This window comes from Poecilia mexicana, unplaced genomic scaffold (genome assembly GCF_051168715.1).
Source record: "Poecilia mexicana isolate PSO_F unplaced genomic scaffold, ASM5116871v1 scaffold_20, whole genome shotgun sequence".
NCBI classification, from domain to species: domain Eukaryota; kingdom Metazoa; phylum Chordata; class Actinopteri; order Cyprinodontiformes; family Poeciliidae; genus Poecilia; species Poecilia mexicana.
Window position 1 is genome coordinate 19,751,458 of NW_028263389.1, and position 24,302 is coordinate 19,775,759.

Below are 24,302 nucleotides of genomic sequence, written 5' to 3' on the forward strand. Positions count from 1 at the left end.
GGCTGAGTGGCCACCTGCCTCTGGAGCCATCAGCCAAAAGCTTTAGGAGTGGCAGCAATTCAAAGAGACACAGCAGCCATTTCAGGTGAAGTCAAGGAAATTACTTAGTCTGACTGAAAATTTTATTGGAATATGAAGAATAGCTGTTTAAAAGAGACTCACCGCACATAATATAGTCTTTAGAATCCAGCAGACTGGTGTAAAAATGCTCTGTGGAGGATCATATAAATGTGTTTAGGTGCCATGAATTCTCTTTTACACTCCGTTTCTGTTTTCAACCGCCCTGGCTTTGTGCTTCCTGTTGTACAGACCCTGAATTGTTGGACTGCTTTACTGGTGGACGTTCTTTGTAACGACTTGGCTGAACTGGGCGTACGACGCTCGGCGTGTGCGCCTGCCTTGGATTGTTTGCTTTGTGTTAATTTAAAGAGGCGCTTCCTTTACTGCTGGAATATAAGAGAGAGAACTAGAATATTATGCAGGAAAAAAATGCTGGTGAAAGCAGAATCTGAGATGAAAAAGAAATTACATTACATTGGCAATGCCTTTCCTAATCAAACCTGTATTGATTTCTAATCGATTTTGCAGCAGTTATACCCACAGAGATCCTGGACTTCATGTTTGTTTCATGATCCAATTAGGGTTACAATCCTGAGCAACATTTAAGGTGGAACAAGCCAATATTTCAAATTGTTTTAGAGCTAAACATTAATACATTCCTCCTCATTACGTCTACTTGGACTAGGTGGGGATTGTGTCTGATATATGGAGCATTTTAGTCAAATTTCACCTTAATTTACTATAATAAAAGAGAAACATGCACTTTTTACTTATTATGACAGCCACAGTCAATATATTATTGATCATTTCAGGCTTCTAGACGTAAGAAAGACTTCCTGAAGTTCAAATGAAGCATCCGGATGGATTGGAACGGAGAGTTAAATGACAGTGAAGTATTTCAGAAACTGGTGATTTTCACTCAACCATGTCAGGTTTACAGTATACAGGCTAAAATGCTCTGAGTGGTCAGAGGACACAGAGTAGGTTGGCTTGAGGTTACAGAAGGGCTACATTAACTCAATTACCTGTTAATCATAACGAAGGTAAAATACACAGATCCATTTCTGTCAACTAACAGGAAACCGAGGCTTTTTTTAATGAGGATGAAACATGAACAAATCCACTATATGCACAATTTTCATGAGTTTTTGAGAATTATACAACATGATAATATGTAAGCACATTGTCTTTGCACAATTACATAATTTCAACTTTGGTCCGAAAAATTTGCTGCAAGACTTTTTAAATAAACATTACTATTACCCACCGACTCTACAGGTTTGTTTATTGCAACTTTGTAAATCTTTAAACACAGAATCTGAACGTCTCTTTAAAACTTTTGTCTAGAATTGAAACGTTAAAAGTGGAAATCTTGGTATTCCAGCAGCACACGCTGGGCCAGGTAGCAGACGGGAGGGAGAAATAAAAAGACGACTGAACATCCAACCAAATGTGATGATCCGTTTCTTGGCTTCTCGTTTTAAAGGGGAGGGTTTGTTGTTGATTAAATCCGGGCTCCCATACTTAACTCAAGGGGACTTAATCTATTTCTTTCTTATGTGGGTGTGCTTGATTGACTGATTATCACCACCTTTTGGCCATACTCCCTTCCAATCAACTCCTGTGAGCGCCCCTTCGCTTTGATTGATTTGCAACAGTCACAGCGAGCCCTGATGACGGAGCGCCTGCCTAATGACCATACATCAAGAGGAAGTGATGAGGGGCGTGCTGAAGACACGCCGTTAATGCACATCGCGCCGATCCGCCCCAACAGTTGTCCTCTTTTTTGACATCTGAGAGGAAAAATGGAAACGAGTTGCTGTTTTCCCCAACAGGGAGGATTGTTATATTTATTTATGCTGATGAGATGCTCTGAGTCCTGGGAGCAACTTGGTAGCAGCTGCTGAAGTTTAGCACACTGTAAAAATCGAGCTGTCAGATCAGAGGTTGTTACCTCATGCGGAGTCAGAGGCAAAGAGAAATTGTCTTAAGTGTCAAAGTGGAGCTTGTTTTTCTGTTGCACATAAAAAAAACAGAGCAAATCACTTTTGAAATTATACATTATAGTTTCTGTTACACAGATTTAGCTAATCTGGACTAAATCAAAGATACAGCCTAAATTAATATTTGATTTTGAATCAAATCAAACAACAATAAAAGTTTAACAGTTATTTTTGCCCTTCCTTTTTCAGTATTTTTGTAAATATCCTATTTACAAAATACTAGGATTTAATTTAGTCTTGAAACAATTTTTCAATTGCTTATTTTAAATAATTAATATTGATGAAAAAGTACTTGCTCCATTGACAGATTATTTCATATATAATATGGGTAAATCTGCAAAAAACATCTGCAAGTCTAATAAGCACCTTTTCACCAATATTAACTATTTAAAACAAACTCATATTTCTTGCTGAAAAAGTTAATTTTAAGTCTTTTTTTTTTTAAGTGTAGTAAGATATTTATATTGGGAATTAAACCAAAATGAACTGGTAAGATTTGTGTTTTTGCAGTGCTGTGTTGCATTTATATCCTTTTTGTATTTCAATTTCCCCTTCCTGTTCTGATTCTGTCTAAGCAAAGGCCAGAAAAATTGAAATGAGCAGTCCAGCACCTTGGCTAAGCTCCCTCAAACCTGGAGGGCTTGGCAAAATTCATAATATCCAAGGCTTCAGAAAAATCACAGACTGAGATCAAGGAGCAAAATACAAGGAAAAATAGACGGAGAAAAATAAAAGCATGCTTAAAAGTGCAGAAGCAGTGACCTCAAACAATGAGAAATATCGACCCAAAAGAGAATACATGCACCAAAAGAACGACAGTTATGAGTCATCGTTCTCCTGAAACCTTTAGCTGAAGTATTTTAGGCTAAATTACCACTTAGGAAGCCCACATTTTAGTTTGCATAGCAATGCTTGGTAGCAGAGGAGACAAAAAGGTTGTTTGAAGACTTTTAGGAAAGACGGGCAGCGACATGCACGGCTAAAGGCCAACAACTCAGGCACTGATGCTGAAGTTTGCATCTGATTTTCATTTAATTCTTTCAAATCCATCCATGATTATTTAAACCAATACATTTTATTGCTGTAAATGTATAAAAGAACAATTTTGTTTTCTGTTTTAGCCTGTAGTCACAGCAACAAAGTGGGCATGGAATAAGCAGCTTCTATTTCACCAAAATGATTCCCAGAGGCTCTTTAGGAATTAAGACCATATTTAAAAATCTGAGTAAAGCTGAAAAAAACAAATTAACTGTAAATCTTTATTGTATTTGGAAAACAAGGGTTCATTATACATACTTTTGTACAGTCAACATCCTAGAAGTGTCAATCATAACTTTCCATTTTCAAAATTATACCATAAAAATAAATGCAGATAAAATCTGTGAAGTGAAAGAAATATAGACAAATGAATGGATGGAAAGTTCAGACGGTGCAACTGTAATACAGACTAGAAATGTATATTTTTCATACCTATCCAGACTTGGGAAAGAACTTAAATCTTGTCATTGTTCAGTTTTCTTGTTACAATTCAGCACATGAATAAAATGTGCTGATCAAAGCATATGGAGGTTTTTCTTTGCATGAACAGTTTTTCTTATGGTAATTTCCATAAAAACATGAAGAGTCTTATGTAATTTTATCAGGGCTAATAATTCTGACCTCAGATGTACACAGAGAACCTCCACCTGTTCGTGGTTCAGATTTCACAGATTTGCATATACTCACATTTCTCTGTGGAATGGAAATAAAAATTATTCAAAGAAACAAATGAAATGCATCCTGGGAAGCTAAACTACTTGACGTTTGCGAAGTGCCATTTATTTTCTCTGGTGCTGACTGGTGGTACCAAAGAGGAGAGATAAGGAAGGATATAGATATTAGTTTCTGCAGTAGTGCTAAGATGGTTTCCAATGTGTGTATTAATGCATATCAAGATATATCTGGTGTGTAAAACCATTAAAATAGGAAGTGATGAGTGTTTACAGATTATGGTTCACTGTAATCAGGTTATCTTTGCTTGGTATGAAAATCTGATGACTTAAAGCACATGAATGTGATAAAAAAGCAAAAACAGATCAAATATGTAAGGCAGCAAATCCTTGCTGCAGCATGAGGTGTTGGTTATTTTAACTTTCCCGTTGCAACCTTTAAATTCCAGTCTTAAAGACATTAAAAGTTTCTGTGTGTTTTGTATGGTTTCCTATTCCATCCATGCTGTTAATTATCGTGGTTCAGGTTGTGAACTGTTCCTTGTCACACTTCCAAACGGTCCAGTTTGCAGGGACTTATTGCATGAACTGCGGGTTCAGGAAGAAAAGCGCTTTGAGAAGCACATGACTTTTCCTTCCTATTGTTCAGATCTTACTACACACACACACAACGTTGTTGCCTGATTCTGTCACAGAGCAACCCATTTTCAGATGCGTGAATAAAACATTCAGGCACCTTTCTTCAAAACTGCGGGTTTGTTATGCAAATGAACACAACATGAGACAAGGAGCATTACTCCAAGTCCGAGCTGAAGCATCCATTCTGTCATATATCGTACAGCTTACTGTCTTGTTCAGTAGCAGAATGATATCCAGAGATATATCAATGTTTTCTGCCCAACAGCCAAGTTCCTCTTCTCCAAACATTCAACCTCATCCTGCTGCTAGTTCACAGCAGCACACCGTCTTCCAGGGTGTGGGTATTTGCATCATCCAAAATTACCATCCAATCTGTTCTCTGACTACTTCAAAGCGGCATGCTGAGCTGATTGACACAGAGACATTCATACCTCCCATTGGGAGAATGGGTTGTCTGCTGTCTGGTATCTGGACAAGTCCTGTCCTTTACTGAGCATTTGCGTCTCACTCATGCATGAAGCTGTCATTTCCCCAATGCGTCAGCCCACCAGAAAGGTGTCACAAGGGATTAGGAGAAGCCTAAGGGGGATTAAAGTGTTCTTGACAGACTGGCCGCTTCACTTGTTCCAAAACTTTATTTGTATTTTTGTTTGTGGGAAAGTATTGGCAGAAATGCAACTAATACGGCACAGTCAAGACCCTTTATAGACAAGTGAAGAAAAGTTTTTCTTCACTTGTTCATAGAGGGTTTTTTTATAGCAGTATCACTATGCCACACATTAAAAAGATTTGAAAAGTCAATCCTTAATGTAAGCCCTATTCTTGCATGTGAAACAATGCCAGTTTTTATCCACTCTTCAAAACAGGAAAGAGAAGAGAGCATAAGTTGTGACAGACTGAAATGGTGACAAGAAAATAGATATTTGCTTAAATGTGATCATTTCTACAGGAAGGATGATGAAATCAACTCTGTTACAAAAAAAGATCATAAAGGACCAATGACCAGATCTAATAAGGAGGATCTTAAGAAAAACGGCTAACACCTTCTACTGACTAACAAAAAGCCAAATCTTGTGGTTACCAAGTCTATTAAACTGCTCTTAGTTATCGACATGCTGTAGTAAATTCTTTTCTTGACACAGATCAGTTCCCATTGAACTTGAAAAATGCAAAAATCAAACCTAATGCTTCACTTATAAGTAATTATCATATCTTACATAACATGTTTTCCAAAGATTATTGGAAAGGCAAACGATCTTTGGCTTTAACCCACAGCAGCAAAAGAAGTGAATGACACATCAGTCGTGACAGCAAAGGATCTAAACGTCTGTGTTGGTTTGATCTTTCTGTAAACAATCTGGGTGAACGATTACATGCGGCGTTCCTCATGGCTCCATTCTCGTGACAATTTTATGCCCTTGCTCTTGTTCTGATTATGGAGTTTTACAGCACCTGATGATGCAAAGGTTCATATTTCTGTCATCACATATCATGGCCTCTCACTGAGTCAAAACATTAAAATCAATATTTTCAACCACCATTAATTGGTTTTTATTCAGTAAATTATGTCACTGTAATGATGTGTTTATTCATCAGGCAGCTCTATTTAATATACTCCATTGGGTATTTGATAACACTGGCATGTCCCCAACTGGATAACTGTACTTAAAATAAAGTTTGGGTTTTTCCAAATGTTTCACAGTGAGATTATGTTGCAATAGAAGATTATTCCATAGCTTCTGGCTTTTCACACAACTTTAAATATAATTATCGATAGCGTTGTGCCTCCTATTTCCAATTTCCATTTCATACATTATAATGTGATTGTTTTCACTTTATGCCTCAGCACCTCTTTAATTTGTTATCCACATTTCACCTCTTATCACCAACTTTCTCCTATACTTTCCAACTTTTGATGAACCAATTATCGTCGAAGGGGCTGTTTGCGATTCCCTGCAGTCGAGCCGTTCATTTGCTTCTCGCTAATGTCCAGAGTTTTTAATCAAGCAAAGAGACGACGAAGGAGAAAAAAAATACAGTGTGGGCCATGCAGAGTGTATTAATCCTCCTCCTCCTTCCTCTCTGCTATTTTCATCTAATTAAGGGTCATTCTGTCTCCTGGCCACATTAGGACACTGCACACCCATCTCAACCCACATAATTAAATGTTTCTTTGTGCTTGCCATCTGGAGACCTCATCTCTTTAAACATGCATGTCAAATTGATTTCCTAATAATGTTTATATTTCTTTTCACCGCTTTGTTATCATCCAGCCTTAGCTGTTTATGTTTATTTTGCTTTCATCAGCAGCACCATCGCACGCAGCCATACACACACAGCACGCTTGGAACAACAGAACCCTTGAGGTAGTTTGCAGCACCAGCACAACACAACCAGCAAAGCTGACATAATGAAGTTCAAAGCAGCCCAACAATTTAATGTATAAATAATTGCATATTTATGCAGTCAGGGCATCGCTAAGCTGGCACTTTGAATATGCTGCGAACATCCTCGTTGTAGCTTTCACCGAGGACACAATGCCTGCTCAGTTGTTTTTTGACGCGGAAGATTTCATGGTTCATTTTTGCATCAAAGACTGGCAGATTATCCATGTTTCAACAGTAAACAACATTTCTCTGTCAGCCCAACGAGGCGATATGCGATTAAATCCCCAGGTTGATTCAATAAGCACACATCTGAAGCGCAAAGTGATGTTTGCTGTTCTTTTCCAGGACCCATGTCCAAGCGGATCATCGTCTCCTTCTCCCCTTCTCTCTCGTTCTTTGGTGCTATCAAATGATAGTTAAAATACAGACATATGTGTAGCCAGAGACGCGTTGAGCGCTTCTCATTCTTTTTTCTCTGAGTGCAGTTGAGGATTAGTCTGTGCCTGAGTGCCTAGAATAATGATCACTGCAGCAGAGAACCACATTTTCACATTCCAGGAGATAAGGGGTAGGCAATCTGCAAGCAGAGGATTTACCCGGCTCCCTGTGGCTTATTGTGAAGCTAACAGAAAAGTCACCACCAACAGCCAATAACTGGTCTTCAATGTACCATGCACCAGCAGGAAGCCGTCTCAGTACTCATATTTTTTGGACCCAAAGGAGTATAAGTCACTCTGAAAAAGGCTCTGAAGGTCTAAGCAGTGCCTTGCAAAGGTATTTTTATCCCTTGAACTTTTTTTCACAATGCAGGTAAAAACATGGCTTCCAAAACATTCACAAATAAAAACCTAAAAAAACGGTGTGGGACACTTTCTTCTACTCTGATCCCCATAAACAAAATGGAGAAATCACCTTGTTTTCTAGAGGTTTGCACAATATATTACATGCAAGAGTGAAAGTGCAAATTGGAAGGACAGCAGTGGACGCCTGCACCTGACAGGAGCTGTGTTTCCATTACAAATGTGCAAAATGTTGGTGATATTCCGCTAATGTCAAAAATGCACAATTTCACTGTTGTGGTGTTTCTGTTAAAATTAGAATCACAACTGACGTCACACATGAAAAGGTTTGCAACAAGTCAACAATCAGCATGCTGCGCCGTCATCCTCCCACCACTGTATGTCGCCGTCTTCATGTTTCTGTCGGCAGCAACATCTGGTTGTTGATCATGTGACTCGTGATGCAAAAACACTTTTTCCACTGCAGTTTTGAGAAATACACAAATTTTGATACAACTGAAAAACCAAAGCAAGAACTTGATTAAAAAAAACTTTTTTTTTTTTTCAAAACTGCTGTGAATCCATTAAGAATCACATTTAAGGCATCAGGAAATGCAGCTACTGATAGTTGACAAGATGTGCTGGCTGCACAAATTAGAAATGCAGGGTGGAGGAAAATGTTGATTTGTTGTGATTGATAACAGCATCTCAATATTTACTAATCATTTAGCCCCAGGATGATATCAAAGTTGCTCCTCATGGTCGATCAGATGTTGTCCATGTCTGGCCTGAATCTTTTTACCTTCCAGATTGGTGAAGGAGGATTTTATATCTACACTTTGAGCTCCTCAAGTAGGTCAGAAAGGTATGACAAAGTTTTGCTAGGCTCGGTGTTAGCTTAGCTCATCTGTTTGCCAGACTTTTATATATTTTCTACTTGACTGTCAATGATCCATTCCTAAAGAGTGTAAAGGGGAGAAAAACAGCAAGGTTGGCCAAGTCATAGTGAGAAACAACAGCCACATCCTGTTCAGTCTACAAGTCTCCTCTGAAGGTTGTTTTAAATACCAAAGCTGTGTGTAGGTTCATCCCAAGGCTCAGATCAGACCTCGGTCCAGTTAGACAAGACTTGAAAACTGATTTTTATCAAAACAAAATCTCTTCATCCAGTCTGACTGAGTTTGAGTTCGATTGCAAGGAGGAATGTGCAAAGAGGTTCAAACATACTCTAATACCACTAATGTTTTTCCCTCTAATTCACAATTATGCTTTAGTTTGTTGGTCAGTCACATAAATTCATATACAGTATATTGAAGTTTGTGGTTTTACCAACAGAAAGCATTGTGTGACAAGCAGCTTTCATGGTCTAATCTTAGTTTATTTCCCTTAACAGAGCAAATTATGCATCTTAAATGAAAAATGGCTTGATAAGGAAAGCCATTTTCAGATTTAATGCATTTTGAAGAACTAAAATGACAGAGACACCAGGATGTGCTTCTGAAGAACTCAGAATAAAACATTTTCAGAAAAGAACCATTAAACTAGAAGAAATATCTTTAAAAAAAAAAAAAACACTCACATATAACACCCAAATCACAAGACAACAAAAGCTTGCATAATGCTGACATGATAATCTGAAACAGCAGAACAGCTTGTTCTGTTTGTAACCCATTTCTCAATAAACAAGAGGAGCGAGAAAAATGCCAAATAAGCTGTTCAAAACGCAGGCTCCATGGGATGGAAATAATTCATTTTTACACTCTGAATCTGTTCAGTGAAACTCCTACCTTTCCCACATACTGTGCATCCGGTCCTATGTGTTCTTCTAAAACAAAGAATTGGTTCCAGATCCAGCCACGCTTGGGTCTGTGGTGCACCTCTGTCTCCCCGTTGGCCAATCTGGTCTGGTTCTTGGAGGGCACTTTGGTAGGGACGTGATGGCCCGTCCCAGAGCACCTCTGGATGAAGCAGAGGCAAACCAAGAAGGGACAGAGGCAAGAGGTGGTGGGTATCCTCATGATGGCGCGGCGCTGTGCAGCTGTATTCCTTTACTCCGAGGCGGCGAGGTCCTCCCACCACTGCCGCAGCAGCCGCCTCCAACAGCCACCGCTGCAGTGGTCCAGAGAAAACGACAGTTTAAATCCAAACTACAGAAACGATCTTCGAAGGGGATCCTCTAAGGTTCATGGTCCAAAGCCAAGGTACATTTACATTATGGAATTTCCCAGACTCTGATCGACTTTTCAAAGGAACGCCAACTTCTGGGTAGCTCTCCCTCTCCCTAAGAGAAGGGGTTATTCCAGGAAGCCATTCTGGATGTCCTGAAAGAGAAAACAGAGGAAACACAGATTAATTTGATGGATATTAGAGTCTAAATGTCCACTAATTCCTCCAATTAAATTGCGGCTCATAAATCCTTCTAGACGAGGACACACACGTCAAGCTGTCTGACTGAGAGAGCACACAAAGGGAACAAGGAATCCTGCTGCATTATCTCAGCTGTTTCTCTCATTACGCACATGATGGAAATATCTTCTGACTTAAAGAGTAGAGCTGCTATTAAGAAGGTTGTCTCAGCCTGTACCGTCAGAGGTCTGCTTGGTCACTGATATCGCCTGATGAGATCGACATCATGAGTCACAACCATGAAGCCTTGGGAATCTGCCTCAAAGCCTGACTTCACTTCATTAAAAGTAACTCCATGTGTTTTGATTTGGACGTTTTAACAAGAAAAATTAGTGCGTTTCTGATGCACGGTGAGTAATACAAATGTAAGTTTTTACAAATTGGCTGCAAAACCTTTAAGTAGGATATTACACGAGTAGTGAGTGAATAGAAAATGCTGATCGTTTTTAACTTTTTTATGTTTTTACCAATAAGAATTCAAGAGTTGGCGTTTATGTTCAATCACTTTGAGTCAATATTCTGTAGCGCCTTCATTCTCTGCAAATAACTCTCTTCTTGGGTATGTCTGCAACACTATGAGACTATAAACCCTACCCAGAATTACATGCAAAACATTTAAATCTAAAATATAATGGATGGAGAGCCTCTGGAGAAAAATTTGTCTTCAGGTTTGCCAAAATTGTACAATGGATTTAGGTGCAGACTTTAACTGGACCATTCTCACACATGAATATGCTTCAACTTAAACCCTTCCATTACTATTCCATTATATAACATTTCATGGTCTAGTTTTAAGTCTCTTACAGCTCTAACAGATGTTCTCCCATCCCCACATGATGACACTGCCACCACCGTGGGGATAGTGTGTTCAAGACTTGCTGAAGTTACTGTGGGCCTCTTGATTGCTTCTTTCATTATTGCTCTACTTGCCCAGTCTATCAGTTTAAGTGGACAGCCATGTCTTGATTGCTTTGCAGTAGGGATGTAACAATTAATCAAATTATGATTAATAGTTTATCAGCAATTAGTTCCTTTTGATTAACTATAATGGCAGTTTAGACCTTCTGTCAGTGTTGTAGTGTGGCTGTATTCCAGCAGAGGGCACTGTTGGTCATCCTTAAGTGGAGTCAGTTGATACAGAAACAAAGATGGCAGGGCCATACTAGAATAGGAATGAGAAAAGGTCCCAACAGAGTCCGATCCTTAAGTTTTACATGAATACAGCTGACTCAAGAAATTAAGATGTATTGATGTGTCCTTTTTTTTAAATTCTGCATATTATCAAAAATATAACTCTTCATGTTATCGAAATACAATCAGCCGTCTTGATAAAAGAGAAAACTCAGGTTTTCTCATTTAATCATTAGTCGATTGATAAGTTCAAGCAACTTTAGATTAAAAGATAATCCAAAACTTGCATCCCTGACTGCAGCTGAGCCAGTGTATTTATATTTTGGGACAACAGAATGGTGCTTTGGTCACTTCAGAAAGCAGTTAGCTGCACTTAATTTTATTTAGGGGTATAATTATAAAAGGAGTCCAGTACTAGTGCAGATCATTTAAAATTTCTCCTAAAAGCATTTAAAAGTCATTTCCTTCAACTTCATAATTATTCACTACATTGTGTTGGTCCATCAAATCAAATAACAGGGACAAAGTTGTTGTTTTTTTGTTTTTTTGTCAAAATGTGACCAAATATAAGAAATATTCTCTATGAGTACAAAAAGTTTAGATAGGCAGTATATGCATGGTTGAAATGGACCCTTTTCCTATAGTGACATGTATCAAATTTCTCAAATGTGATTTAAAAAAGTGCATCTTAAGTCGACATTAGCAAAAAAAAAAAAAAAAAAAAAAAAAAAGAGAAATTTCTAAAGACTAATGAGAAGAACAATTGAAATTCTGTCTTGGTGAGCATTCAGGACAAGTTCTCTCAGCCACTGCAAAGAATATGGATAACAGATCCACCAGAAAGCATCAGTGAGTAAACTGTCTGTTCTTGGTTTGGATTTTAAATGTAGATTTGCTATTGTGGTGATGCTGATGCATAAAATCAGTCTGTTTCTTGCAAAGAAGAATGAATCATTTGACCTTCCTGTTCTGTGGTGTCCTTAAAGCTTCAGCAGAAAAATAAGATTTTAGACAAGAAACTGCTGATCTACTGAAGGTAAGGTTGAATCCTGGAATGTGTCAGATTTTTCTATCATGTTTTAGTGTAGATGGAAAGTACAACACTACAAATACCATCAATTTCATTATCTAAAGACTGATTCAGAAAATACGAGCCTGAAAATTTCAATGACTGAAATGTACGAAGAGATCATTAATAAAAGTTAAAACCTAAATCAAACTGTTCTCAGATATACCATACTCTGTATTGAAATGTAAAGTTTCTAACACTAATTTATTATCAGTTCAAGTCAAAGCCTTCACAGTTTTAGTGTTGCATCATAACCTCTGCAGAAAAAAATAGATATTCAGCAGCATTAAAAACTCTCTAACCTTCACAGAAACACCCAACTGCAAGCTCTTAGTTCCCAGCCTGCTCCTTCCTGAGGTGCTAAAAAGATGGTTGATCAGAGCGTTTGAAGATTTACAGAAAAGAACCTAAACACAAAAGAGGAGGGCTGACTGAGACTTATCCAGAGGATTATGTGACAGCCATGGCAGAGGAACAGAGGAGCTGCTCTACCTACAGTGATTCTTCTGCTAGGTAAAGCTTGTAGTTTGATGTAGAATTCATCTCAGCAAAAATTTGGCATGAATACATTAGCATTAATAATAGCTTATGTTTGCATATAAACACTAGCAGAAAGCATTTGTTATCGCTGCATTTCATCACACCAGGCGTCCATGGACACCTGAACACAGGCAGGATGTGACTCAAGGTTAGAATAACATATATATATATATATATATATATATATATATATATATATATATGTCCAGCCTGTTAGCAGTTAAGTTGCTCTACACCAATATTTCAGTTATTTTCACTTAGTCGATGTTATTTAAATTGACTGTAATGCAGTAATAGAACACATACATTTTGTGATCACATCAGTATTAGCACTAGACAGAAAAACAGGATTAACTATTTGTAAATAGGGACAAATTAATCAAATTTAGTTATATTTGCCATGTTTTTGCACACAATAAATTTGACTTCAGTTATGCTTTACTCTTCGTGAAGGCATACAGAAGATAAATGCATAAAAGGTTCGTTTTATTTATTTTTTTCTAATCTACACAGTGAACTCTCAGCTATTTACAGTTCAGTTTTCACAAAATCACCTTTTCCCCTTCTGCGAACCACAATTCAAAATTTTCATGGAAAATTTATCTACTCACATTTATTTGTTGATCACATCTAAAATGTGTTTTTTTAAATGCAGGTTGCAGAACTGCTGCAGCTAACAACATTTAGCATCATGTTAAAAAACCGTTTCCTCACTTTGACCTCTGAAGACCCAAATTTTCTCCACTAACTGGCTTTGTTTAATTACCTTCAGTCTTCTGTAACAGTATTAGAGACATTTAGCTATAAAAATCACAACAGATAAACATGAATCCAGGAGTTTTGAAGAAATGTCATTAGGGAATTTTAATTTTCAACTTTTCTCTCTTCCTACGGAGGGATTTAACTGCCGTTTAGTTTGGTCAGATATGCTTCAAAGTAACACTTGATAACACTTTAATATGACAAAACAGGGACAATGGAAGCACACTGCTTTCATTACAAAATAAAAATTAGAGTCAAAAAAAGTACAAAGTGCTACAAAGGTGTTTACGTCCCGTATTATTAATAGGATGTAGCACAGTTTTAAACGGCCCTCTTGAAGCTGAGAGCACGGAGCAGCAGCTTTAAAGGGATTATGGAGGCATGTATTTGATATTTAACAGGATATTGGTGCTGAAAGACTTCACCATTTCTCCTCCTCGCTATCTCCTTTAATACACGCGACAAGATTAGAGGGGAAAAGCCGCAAAGTAGCAATAATGGAACTTTTGATTGTTACACACTTTGAAGAATAATTATTAAAATATTTTTCAAAGAAAATAAATATGTTTTACAAAACCACATGGATTAGGATATGCTTAGAACCCTTTGACTAATCCAAATGTTTCTAATACCTACAAGCTAATAATGTAGCTGAGCAGGATGCACTCCTGGTTGCTGGGCATGTTGACTAAAAGAGAAAAGCCACACACTAAACGTGTAATCTGGGAGACAGTTCTCATCTGCATGCACTCTAAATCCCAAGTCCGGTTTTATTTCTTTCACTGAAAATGTATATAAAACCCCAAAGAGAATAACTAATGAAGTTTTTGAGACTTTAAGGGTTTTTTTTTCCATCTGCTACGTTGAAAAAAAGAGTTCTTTTGATTGTATCACAAAGACTTGTTGAGACGTTTGTGGCACCTCAGTGAGTAACAACAAGAATAGCTTTTCCACTGGTTTCACTTGGGCCTCCTGGGGCTCTCTTCAATCAGTCTCCTAATTGTCTGATTATCATGCTGATTCGAAGCAAAATACATTTCAGGGAGCCGTGAAATCAACAGCATCTGGCTCTATCAACAAAAATAATTTCTCGCATTCCTGATGATGATGATATTGTTTCGAGCGGGGCCCGTCGCTCACGCCGTGTTTGTGCACAGCATATGCAGAGTCAAACAAGACGGGTCATGATGCGGGAGCTGAATCACAAATGTGGTACATTTACACGCTCATGTAATTTAGCTTGAAATTGGATGTGCAAACTTCATTACAGGAGGTTAAAGTCAGAATGTAATTTTGAAAAATTCTGTTATGACTCAGTTTTTACTTTCCAGAATAAAACAAATGTGTCAGATTGGTAAAACCATAATTGATTCTTATCTTATCAACACTTTTGCACAAGAGAAACTCAAAGCAGCAGGATCTTTTTTCTGAAGCAGTCATTGAGGACGGAGGACGAGTCACAAGTACATTACAGGGAGACAGACACACCACCACACACACATGCACACGCACATGCATACACACATGCACACGCACACACACATGCACACGCACACACACACATGCACACGCATACACACAGACAAATTAGAGCAACCACATGATTTAAAAGTTATGTTTTTGGACTGACTCTCAGTAAAAGGCTGCATTTCCTTATGATTTATGAATGATTTCTCTAACATCCTTAGCTAAAATCTGATCTCTAAAGTGGTAACAACACTCTGCAATGTGGAAGGTGTTACTGAAGGAAAAGTAATCAGAGATTAATTTATGAGGCCCTCTAGAGTCGCACACCAAGCCAAAATAGATGACAGAATGTGCTGTGGACATCAGCTTCTGTAGTCGTGCTAAGATGGTTTCTACTGTGCATATTAATGTATATTTGAGGTTCAAAAAATTAAAATAGGCAGCTTTAGGTATTAGTGGCTATGGTCCTAACCTCCACTGTGGTCCGTCTCGGTAGAATCTATTTAGAATTAAAGTTTCAGGCCAACAAAGACGGCATAACACCATGACAGTTTTAGTTTCTGTTTTTGGAGTTTTCAGAAAACAAAACTGCAAAACGCTTCTCAGATTGACTCTTAGTGATCTTTTATACATGAACTAAAAACTTATGCACTGACAGCTAAGACTGTAACAAACTGGTATTGTGATAAAATATAGGAGCTTTACAAGGGTGAATAAATACAGAACATCTGTATAACATGCTGTCCTTTACCGTGTTCATGATCTAAATCAGTAGTAACACAAAAACATCACATTAATTCATATTTTTGTCTCAGGAACGTTTCTTATTTCAGATATTTTCTCAGTTTTGTTTCCCTATTTTCTCCTTCCTTGCTATTTGAGGTTTCCTGCTCCAGCCCTCTGGTATACTTACTTACTTACTGTACTCAAGCTCAGCAAAACATCTTCTGAGACTGCAGGCAACAAACAGTCCTTTGTAAACAGGCACAAAATGCTTAATTTCTTTTCTTCTGGTTAGGTGAAAAGTCAAGATGCTCTTTGGCTGCGGCCGCCTCTCTGCGGCTGACCCTCATTGTTCCGAGAACGCAGCAGAGCCCCAGTGCTGCATGTTTTGATCCGGCTGGTAAGCTTGACATCAGCAGAAAGTCAGAGCCGTTAAAATCAAACGCGCTGGATGAGCTATTAGCAGAGGGGGCCAAACATTAGCTGTTTGCAGCTGAGGAGCGCGCTCTGCCTCTCAGCCCTGCTGGATCAGGAGCCTTTCTGTTGTTTCTTTAAACATCTCATCCTGTGCATTGAAGGGTTTGGTGTCATCACTGACCTATTCGCTCTACTTCTGGTCTCTGGGTTCTCTTAAATCTGTTAACATGACCGTGGAAATCCCCAGTAAAGTTTTTCAACAGATACACTGTCTTGGAAAGCGTTGCAACCTCTTGAATATATTCTATACCAAATTTATGCATGAGGTGTTTTTTTTTTTTTTGTTTTCCTGCAAATGTACAACTTCGACATCAGACAATATCCAAGGTTCTCCTTGTAAATATTTGTCTTTGGTCGACATTTTACTCCTCCATGGCCGAGTATTTTTTTATTTAAGCTACAATAACCCCAACACTCTCCTGTAAACTCGTGGGAGATCATCTGAGAACCACTTTATAAAAGTTTCATTCTTAGAAAGTATTGTTTTTAGGGTGTTATGGAACTTTCTTTTTTTTTTTAGCCAGTCTCTTCTTTGTTGGTCAAAAAGTTCAAACATTTCTATGTGGTGTTTGTGGAAACCTGCGCTTGCTAAGAGACATTTTCAATTGGCTTTTATTTTGCCAATCAATAAAATCAATAAAATTTAATGTGCATGACTAATCCATTCTCCTGGATTGCTTTGCACTGGATTTTCATTAGTGGTAATAAAAGTAAAAAGAACAGAATGCAAAAGAAGTCAACACTTTATAAGTTTTTAGTTGATGTTTTAACTTTGACGTTTTCCTTTCATTTCACAACTCTGCTCTACTTTCTATTGGCCTAGCTGAAAAAAAATAAGTAACATAGACCAAAATTTGGTAATATAACATTACAAATTGTGCATCAAATAATTTAGTAATCACTTAATCATTAACTAAAGTTTACAGACTCAAAATAGTTATTGAAAAACCAACATATTCAGAGCATTGCATTTTAGGCAATAAAAAGTTTACTTTCTTATTTAATGATATATTTTAATACTGCATTAAAAAACGACCTAAGTGGTTAAATTAAAATTGAGTAGAATATGCCAAATTAGATTCAATTAATTGATTAATAAGCAATAATCTATGACTATAATTGTTAGTTGCATGCAGACATATATGTTTATATGTTAAAGTGTTTTATGAACCTAAAATACTTTTATTTAGTCTCAACAGCCTCCGATGAGACGAACTCCAGTCGGGAAGAGAACATCTGTGGCCAGAACGAGGCAGCTGGCAGATATCGAAAGTTGGACCAACATAACAGGATTTTATGAACCTAAAATACTTTAATGAGGCTGAGCGTTTGGGTTTACTCCTCTCTGATAAAGCATTTTATGGACATCTTTTTTTATAGGAGAGTGATTCCAAACCAGGGTGAGAGGAGTCAGATTTTAAAGCTAAAAATATTGTCAATATGTTTTGCACATTTACAAAATAATAAAAGTCTACATTAATCTTTAATCGCCTCAAATTTTGCTGCATTTCCAAGTACGTAACTGTTTTTGCATGAACATTGTTTTTGACTTATGGACATATTCATATGTCCCAAATCGTCCCAATTTAAACTTCAAGTCCAAAAGACTCTACAGGCTGAATAAAAAGGTTAAGTTTGGAGTTAAAATATGGACACAAATGAAAAATATGCAAGTTTACAACATGCTTGGAGGGGATTAAAGAACCTTTTTACTGTTGTTTACAGGCGTTTTAAAGGAACCCCAAGTGTTACGAGCCTCATCAGACTGATTCAGAGGGAGAAGATTTCCCTACATGATGATGACAAAAAGTCCAGAACTGTCACAAGATGTTCAGTGTCAGATTAGTCTGTCATCCCTGAATGTCTGAATTCAGCTGCTTGTAAAAGCTTCAGACATTGAATCCCTGGACAGAGGCATGAGAGATGAAGGTCGCTGTTAGTTTTAATAGGAAAAGATATGCATCTGGAGTATATTTCGTCAGAGGACTGTCTTCTGATTCTGAAACCTTGATCATACTAAAGCCGAATGTTTTCATGTCTCTGGGGACGTTTAAAGAGCCGCTGCTGTTCTTAACATAGACACTGCTCTTCTATTATGTTAATTCTTTTGAATTTTTTTACATTTTCTGTGTATTTTGACTTTACTTTGATCCTCTTTAGCTTGTAAATGTGCAAATGAAACCGCTGTTTTGTCAGTTAAGTTGCCGCATCTCTAAATGTGTTTTTTGTGCATTTAAAGGTGAAGAAATCTTTCACGTGTATAAAGTTTGTGCATCACTTGTTGTCATTTTGAAATCAGTTTTATTTTTTCAACATTACATAAAAAAGTGAGTTTATGTATTATTTGAACAAACATAAACCAGTCAGGCCATCTGCACTGAAATAAGTGATCAAATTATTTAACAGTTTGTAAACAGACTTAAACATTCATATCATTTATTTTATATCAATGTCTTTTTTCCCAAAGACATTTCCAGCAGGACTGACCGAAGTGCTGAACATAGATCAAATAAAAGATATTACATACAACTTGGCAAATAAAATGGCTTGTTGGGTGAAAAGCCAATGAACATGAGGCTTTATGAACTAAATTAGTTTCTGGTGTTACATTCATTTAATTCTTTTTAATTTTCCTCAATTTCCTTGATTATACGTAGCAGTTTGCCGTTTGTTCGTTCAGTGCTAAAATATAAACCGCTCCAGTTTTCCCATTCCTCTCCACCTGGAATTAAATGCAGCAAAATGGCAGATCTTGCGATTCTCTGACAAATGACACCGTCGTCTTTTACCATAACTGTGGAAATATGTTTGATTGATCGGAAACGGCTCTATAAATAGGCGCTTCCCGCCGGCAGACTTGTGGATGCTTTGACCTAGCTCTGTAGGTGAAAGAAAGCAGATTAGTGTGATCAGCTTCACAAGCGGGACAATCCTCTAACTGTGCAACACACCCTGGAGGCTCCGCAAAACTGAAAGAGACACATAGTTTGGAGAGCGGTGCCAGCAGTTTAGAGGTTCAGCCAACCAGAGTACAATACTTCCACAATGTCATCTCACTGAAATAAGACGAGAGATCCAAGCAGGTAAGTTATTCTAATAAACCAGGTGAGCAGTTAAAGCTCCTGGTCTGGTAGATGCACCGTCTTGAAGAAACAAAACTTCAGGAATTTTGAAGCCAACTCAAATACAGTGGAAGGGAAATTATTTGATTTTCAGCAAGATTTTTAAAGTTTAAAAAGTTTTAAATAAAAATCTGTAACATTTTTTTTATCTCTTCATTAAAAATTTAATATAGAAAATCAGGTGCAACCAAATGCCATCAAATATACTAACTAGCTAAAGATTGTTGTATCGATAATTCTGAGGATCAATCAATTAATCGGATAAAGAAATTGGGACAATTTGCTGATTTTTTTCATTTGACCACAAAAGCCTTTTTTATGCAATATTACAAAGACATTAAACAATCCAATTCATTTCCTTTTCCAAATAACATTTTGCGTGCAGTTAATCATTGGATAATACAAATACAGAATGGGGCTGATCTGTTGATTATTCTTTATGATTAACCAATTAATAATTGGATAGCAGAAGTTGCTTAGTAGGAGATTTTGTTTCTACAGAATTTGAACCAAGTTAAGATAAAACTGACACTTGAGGAGTTCTGAGTAGAACAGACTTCCATACAAAGTTTTTTTTTTTAAATGCAAACTCTATATAACTTTGTGCAGTTTTGGCTAAATTACTGCTTTGGGCATGTTGTTCTTTCAGCAAATGAACTTTTTTGACTCCATATAGTCTAGTTAATGGTTAATCAACTACTCATTTTGCACAACTGATACCTCATGATTAATCAAATCGTTTCAAAATTCTGAGAAAAGTCAAAATTCAGAGATTAAAGTCAGAGTTATTTTTGTCAGTGACTAATCCTCTTCCATATGCCAATGCCAAACACGGTTTTGTTTTTAAAACAAATTCACATTACAAATACCAATTGTTTTACTCAATTTAAAAAGAAATGTTTTTGCATTACAAAAGCATTAGCACGCCATTGTAGAAAATCTCACTTGCCTGAACTGTGGAAGCTCCGTTCACACCTGGCATTGAGATGCGCCGCGGGTCATCAGACCAGGCAGCGGACGGCTCTAACTATGTCAGTTCACACTTGCCATTAGAATGTGTCTGCATCCGTCTCAAGTGACCACTTGTGATCAGATCTCATTTCCCCACTCTATATGCAAATAAACACACAGCCTGACCGACACGCTGGAATGTAAAGCACCGCCAGCTGTGGGCAACAAACAGGACATTATAATGTCTCGTCCACAGTCCTAAATTACATTCATCGGCGTATTAACGCAGATTAGGGTCTTTAAATGAACACATGTCAAATTACCAGCTGTGGTTTAATTACACGTTAGCAAAAAGTTATTTAGTGGAGGCTGAAAATTAAAACTTCCTTCTCAGAGGCCTGGTTGATGCTGATTTCTTTTGTCTTTAGCAGATTGAAAAAGTCATAAAATTCCAGAATGTGTTCGACTTTAAATGTGTTTTTCTGAATTTGACAAGCTTTGAAGTTCTTTTCTGTACTGAAGTACTCAAGGCCAGAAATGCAGATATATAGGGTATAATACAGACATGTAGGATTGACGCCACAGGCATCGCTTCAATAATGACGAATTACATTACAGAAATGTGTCTGTATAGAGAACGCAGCACCTCGTTTGACTCATGGTTAGCATGGCTGGGTCACAGCAGGGGGCTTCAGCGGTGGATTGTCAGAGGGGGGTTCTGTGCAAGAAGCTTGGAGTCGTGCCTGGGTGGGTTTTCTCCATCTATAGCCCCCCTGCCAATTTGAAGAGGATAACTTTTTTTGTACTTCTAAGTTTTCTGAGGTTTTACTTTTATTTTCTGAACAACTTTAGTGGTTTCTCTAAGCAAGAACTCCATTTTCAAATAGAAATATTAGTGTGCTTTATTTTACAGTGGGTTCCAGCAGGGTTGGAAATAGACATACAGGCTGAAATGTAATATATACACATTTATATATTTACACCTCCCTTTATATTTAGTGAAATGTTTCTAATCGTGTTGCAACTCATCCTCACACTTTGTGTAGCCATCACCAATCTTCTCTTATAACCCTGGCTGCATATCCAACTTTCCATCCTGGCAGAATTGATAGAATTCATTTAAATCGTCTGGTTTTCTGTGAGAGGCCAGGCTTTTCAACCGAGAAACACCCACCCACTCAAAAATCGACAGAGTTATGCTCAAAAGAAATTTGCAGTTGCCTACATGGACAAGTTGAATCCCCTCAGTGAAAAAGTTTCGTCTTCAGACAAAGATTGAGCTACTGGATGCAAAATGGTTCCTTCACTTTTGAAGAAACCAATAAAAGGTTTTGTGAATGCAGGAACAGAAAAAGTTGTCAAAAATGGCGGCGTCAGCTGGATTACCTCCACATTATTCACCCGAGTAGAACAGCTAATCGTTTCACTTTTGGGTTATTCTGTTTAAACTAATACATTACATTTGAGTTTGTGGTTTTAATGTGTAAAAATGTGGAAAAAAGTATGAAGACACCAAAGTTTTAGTCTCTGAATATCACCATAACACAATCCTGCTCCATAATGTCTTATTATACCTAAAATTGGACCACAATCGAATAGATGTGAGGAGCATTCAGCAGAAACTGCACTTATTAAACACTATTGTGAAACCAATAACTTAAAATTAGTTTTGTCAGATGAAACTTCCGATCAAAACAAAGAATTTCAGTCTGATATACTGGAAGTGCTTCATTTCCCACATCTCCGTGACTTCATCGAGCTTTTCCAAATACCTAACATCGCTTCCATAGTTCCCCAATTTGATGTAAAAGTACTTAAAGATTTCTCCCATCAGGGTAACTTAAGCTCACTTTCCAACACCTGCAAGGCTGGAATCTTGATCATATTATAGAGGCACAGGATGGTGGGCACAAAATTACTTGAAGATCATCTAATAATCATGAGCTGGCTCTATGCATATCACGGCCCAAGGCCTGTCTTCTTGTCAGATCTGAGGATCTGAGACCCTCTCCTGCCTAATATTAGGAAGGTGAAGCAGAATTATATTTCAGGGTACATATAAAATAATTAAAATAAAGTGTGGCTGTTGATAAAAAAAAAAAAAAACTATCATCAAAGGTAGTTGTGTGAACAGTGAAAGAAAACCATTTTAAAAAGTTATGAGACACGATATACAATAAAAAAATCGTTTTTTCTCGTTAACATCAAATAAGACTAAGAATTTCCTTAGTGACAGTTTTCACGTGACGTCATGCATTCAGAAAACGATCCACTCCTTGCCAAAAACAGACGGTTGGTAGCCTAATATCACTTCTATTCAGTTGATTTCACTGTAAGAGAGGTCATGCCTGCTGCATGGTTGGCTGCACAAACAGACAATGATGCAAACCAAACTTGTAATTTAAAGTAAACCTTTTGATGAGGAGGAACAGAGATGGATGGCAGCTGTCAATCATAAGGGCTGGCAGACATTATCTATTCACAGCAAACACTTTTTACAAGGCAGGATGATTAACATTCATATATTTTATAAGTATGATTAGTAAGATGCAATTAATATTGAATTATGAAGAAGGTACCTGTCTAATAATTAGTAATCATGGAGAAAATGCCCCACCAACACGTAGCTTAGCAAACTGGTGAGAATCTAGACTTTTGTAAATACTGCTGACCAAGAGCCCCAACTATGTGTGGTGCTTCCACAGAGCAATTAGCTCGACTTTAACAAGTAGAAGCCATGGCCATGCTGGCAAAAACGATGTGGGTAAACAATCTCAGCAGCTCCATGCAATCCTCCTTTCCCTCACTTCTGGCGTCCATCATGGCACCTTGCATGATGAAGTGACGTAGTTGCAAAGGGTCAATAGTTAATTTGTGGGCAGATCTTTGTGAGCGACGTGGCTTACACACCTGACCTAATTACACCGGTTCTCTTTGGAGAAATGACGTCTCTAAGCTGTGACGACGGATATCAAAACACCCGAGTCAGACAGATTATAGAGCAGTTCTACCAAATATTGAGAAACTTTAGGTACATTTTTGACTAAGAACTCTCAGTCTGATTTAATGTCAGACGGTTAGAAAGATGCCTCCCTGTTGTTTTAACAAAGTATGTAAATAACTGGTTCCAGCTGCACATATACAGAAATATAAATGAAAAACGTTTGAATTTCAGTCTTTTTTCAACCCCTGTAGTGAATTACAATATATAAAGCTCTTGTTCCAACACTCAGAATAGCCTTGAAGGTAATTAAACCTCCTCCAGTAATGACTCCCACAGCATCCCCGTCACCCCCTCCCACCATCCTTCCTAAAGTCAACAGTAACTCGTCCTTCCGCTACACTACTCCCCAAATACCATCTGTCCTAATACTCGGTTATGATTACCTCAAACCAAAAACTTCCTCACATGAACCAGCAAAACAAAGCTTGGCATAACTGGAGCCTTTGATGTTTTCATCTCCTTGTGTTCTACATGCCAAGCTAAAAAAAAAAAAAACTTATTTATATCAGGGAATGCGTTTTTGTTACCGTCTCTTTTTCTCCCTTCGTGTTTAATTAGAAAACATGCCTGTACTCCTCAACCCCCACTATATGTTGTTTGGCTGCCTAATGAGAACTGGGTAGAAGATGGAAAATATCCCATCTGTTGTGTGTTTAATGGCTGGATTCTTGAGCTCTCATCATACAGCAGGAGCGCTGGGATGGAGCAGACAGCACCCATCTGCTGGCCACAGCACAAAAAAGAAACAACAAATCACAGTTTTTCAGCTCTCATCACCGTCATCACTCTCCACGCTAAGTGCAGAGGTGCCACAAAACATTTAGATGAGGGTCCATCAGCAGTAGACAGCATTGACATATGCCTGAACGCAAGTCTTCGAGCCAGCGGAGTATTGCAGTTGTCAGTCAGAACGCTGATGATCTAATGAATCAGGCTTTTGTCAGACGAAAACAAAACGCTTCTCACAATTCAATGCGATGGACAGCCTTGGGTAATTATTCAGCAGCAGTCGCTGTCTTCTTGATGTGATTCAAGGATGTAGAAAGAAGCTGAATTTGAATTTGATTTAAAAT

At 37.7% G+C, this 24,302-nt stretch overlaps 1 protein-coding gene across 1 annotated transcript in view; it reads right to left on the bottom strand.

The window, feature by feature from the left end:
- Positions 1–24,302, bottom strand: part of LOC106919159 (cadherin-18-like) — a 130,254-nt gene that overhangs the window by 88,769 nt on the left and 17,183 nt on the right. The window contains exon 2 of the mRNA XM_088001312.1: positions 9,365–9,898. Coding sequence (XP_087857438.1) covers positions 9,365–9,595 — 231 coding nt within the window. The 5' untranslated portion in view covers positions 9,596–9,898. The remainder of the gene's footprint in view (positions 1–9,364; positions 9,899–24,302) is intronic.